Raw genomic sequence first — 2,964 nt, 5'->3', positions numbered from 1 at the left:
AGCACAACTTCTTTCTAAAATAAAAGCCTACTTTTAGTCTGAGCCTCTTTACCAGTTTTAAGAATATTCAGAATTAAGAGGAGGAAACTGTAGTCGGTAAGTCTAGACCTTATTTGGCAATTCCATCGCAGATAATTTGGCATAATAGTTCAGAAAACATCATAGAAAACGGAGAAAACTGAACAACATATCTATGCATCACCAGACTGAATTTTACTTTTCTGCACTRATAAAGACTGTAAGTACACAACAAAATGTATTTAACAGCTAAAAAAGTGGATTCTGCATATGTCCCCTTACAGATATTTTGCTAACAGCACAAACAAACACACAGCTGCACACAAACCCAGACGTGGGTAAAAACATTACTGTTTTTGCAATGGGTGAAAATGAAATGAAAGATATGATAAAGRAGAAGCAGTTTCAAACTGTTAAAACAGAGTGCCTCCACTTTAAAGAGTACAAAACATTTTGACAAAGAAAGATTTTGAATAAATGAGCACAGTTCTTCTCCACACCCTCTTGCATCACATTAAATCCACAGAAACAACCACTGCGGTGGGATTTTAATTTATTCTGGCATACAGATGACTCAAACACAAAGACCCATCTGTAATCGCTCAAACCAAAGATATTTTACACCTTTGTGACTGTAGAGATGATTATGCAATGCAAACTGTAATTTACCACATGTCCACAATTTTTCTCTACATGTCAGGGGTGTAATAATACATAGATCCACATCGATACATTAATTAAAGGATTGATCCAATTACATCTAAGCAAAACGATAACATCAATCCCCATTGTCATCGTTAAGATACACCTTTATTTTGAAATTCACAAGGCATGCCTGTGCCACCATTTCCAAAATATGCGCTGCTGCCACTTTCTAACATAGCACACTGTGACGGCATGGCAGTCAAGACAGAAAACACCGATGATGATACTTTTTCTAACACGCTAGCATGAAAGGCAGATGGTGAAATGCATTCTTTCATGTTAGAGTGGTAAATGGACAGTACTTACACTGCACCTTTCTATCCAGCCAGAATACTCAAAGCACTTTACACTACAATATGTGCCCTCATCTGGGGCCCTCGTTTACCAATTCACACGGCACTCTACTCTCTTTAAAAGCTAATCTAGCTAGATCATTTTATAGACACTAACCAGTGCTTTAAATCAGTGGGTGTGCCAAAGAATAAAAATAATGCTAAGTCTTTGATTATTAYGGGCATCTGGCTAAATCAAACGCAACCCTCGCAGCACATTTCTGCAATAAAGCCTACTGACTGAGAGTATAACCATTTTACAAAACACCAACAATTCTTGTGATTTCTGCCAAACGTCCTCATCCAAGGGAATCATTCAATAGCTGCTAACTCAGAAGTTAATGTCTCCCTGTTTCTCATTACTGCTTTACTTTYCCTCAGGTCAAACTATCAACATGTCAAGTTAGTCATTATTAACTGGATGCTGACAGCGTGAYGAGAACCCTCAGAATCAAGAGGACTCCCTCCTCGTCACTTCCTAGTTGGTCACTGTCTCACAGGGACCGTGCATTTTACTGTTTAACAATATAAATCTGCCAACTATTCGTGGATTGTAGCCAACAGAAATAACTATACATTTGTCAACACATTTAACACGATTCGTAACATGGTGTAAACCTCCCAAACAAAAAGTGCACGTTACACGTTAACGCATGTGTCTTTCCGCACAGCTCGGTGGGATCTATCTTAACGGGGAGGTTACGCGCATGTGCAAGTGAAACTATAAACATGTTCACGTTGACTTAACTATTTGCACAGGGTATTACGTGAAATTACCCCCCACTACGGTTTTTAAYTGGTTACCGCCTGCAGCTACGTCCGCTGTTGCGTAATTTAACAAGCCTACAAATGGTGGAAGTGGAATATAAACTTACCAGCGGATCCACCGGCAATGATCTGATGAGAAGCTTCTCGGAGCACGCTTCGTGGCTTCACCGTTGTCATTTTAACCCACGCAGGTGTCCTAAACAGACCCGAGGAGAGAAGCTGAAAAATATCTGCTTTTAATTGTACAGAAACGGAAAACTTTTTAAGACAGTGACGCTACATGGACCTACTCGTTGTGGTGTGGAGCGGTCTGGTTTGTTGTGTCGCGAGCTCAAAGATTGCGCTGTGAGCTCGCAGGAGCAGCACTGATATGTCTCCGTGTGCTACATGCTAAGCTAACAGGGTCAGGTAGCAGCATTGGGCTTTAAAATGCGCAGACGTAGCTTTATAACAAACWCTGAGATGTTATAATGTTGTTAGGCACAGATACTCTTTGACTCATCACTAGAGGCAAATAATGAACTAACGAATTTAGTCATTTTATCACTGACTTAATATCTTAGAATCATGCACTTACGGGAGCCCGCGAGGGGACATTTTTTTTCTTTTGCGTTCCCACGCAATACTTTTGTGTTACCTCGCAAAATTGTTTTGCGTTCCCATGCAAAAGATTGTTTTGTATATGAACTGAATTAAATCAGACTTTTATTTTGAAATATCCGGTTACCAAAACAGGATGTGTCGCCACAAGTTCGTGAAACTGACATTGATGTTGCGTCACTATTAAAATATCGGCATATGACTTCCATGCGTGCCCCCTCCCTTTTTTTTATTAAGCATTTTCAACAAATGTACAGAATCCTGTGGCATGTTTAAACAAGACGTCATGTTGCACATATTTGTGGCACACAAACATATAAAAATGAAAGAAAATAAAATGTGTTAGACATTAAACAAGGGACAAAAAATAAAATAAATTTTAAATATAAAATACATACACAAAACACAGGGGCACTAATTCTCATCAAATAAGTTCAGATCTATACAGGCGTCAAAGGCCATGTTTTTAATCAGTTTTAAGGCTCTCAGGTTGTTATTCATTAGAAGGCGTTTAAAGGCTGAAAAGTCAGGTTTTCTATTT

The 2,964-nt window shown here is 38.9% G+C and overlaps 1 protein-coding gene across 2 annotated transcripts in view; it reads right to left on the bottom strand.

The window, feature by feature from the left end:
* Positions 1-2,426, bottom strand: part of slc25a21 (solute carrier family 25 member 21) — a 203,205-nt gene extending 200,779 nt beyond the window's left edge. Inside the window, exons 1-2 of one of the 2 annotated variants that reach the window (XM_014019776.1) lie at positions 2,114-2,426; positions 1,931-2,042 (exon numbers count right to left, since the gene is read on the bottom strand). In XM_014019776.1, coding sequence (XP_013875230.1) covers positions 1,931-2,000 — 70 coding nt within the window. In that variant the 5' untranslated portion in view covers positions 2,001-2,042; positions 2,114-2,426. The remainder of the gene's footprint in view (positions 1-1,930; positions 2,043-2,113) is intronic. The other variant, XM_014019775.1, reaches the window with a different exon arrangement.
* Positions 2,427-2,964: the final 538 nt, after the last annotated feature.

This window comes from Austrofundulus limnaeus, unplaced genomic scaffold, assembly GCF_001266775.1.
Source record: "Austrofundulus limnaeus strain Quisiro unplaced genomic scaffold, Austrofundulus_limnaeus-1.0 Scaffold230, whole genome shotgun sequence".
Classification (NCBI taxonomy): Eukaryota; Metazoa; Chordata; class Actinopteri; order Cyprinodontiformes; family Rivulidae; genus Austrofundulus; species Austrofundulus limnaeus.
Note: the sequence above shows the minus strand (reverse complement) of the source record. Positions and strands in the feature narration are given on the sequence as shown.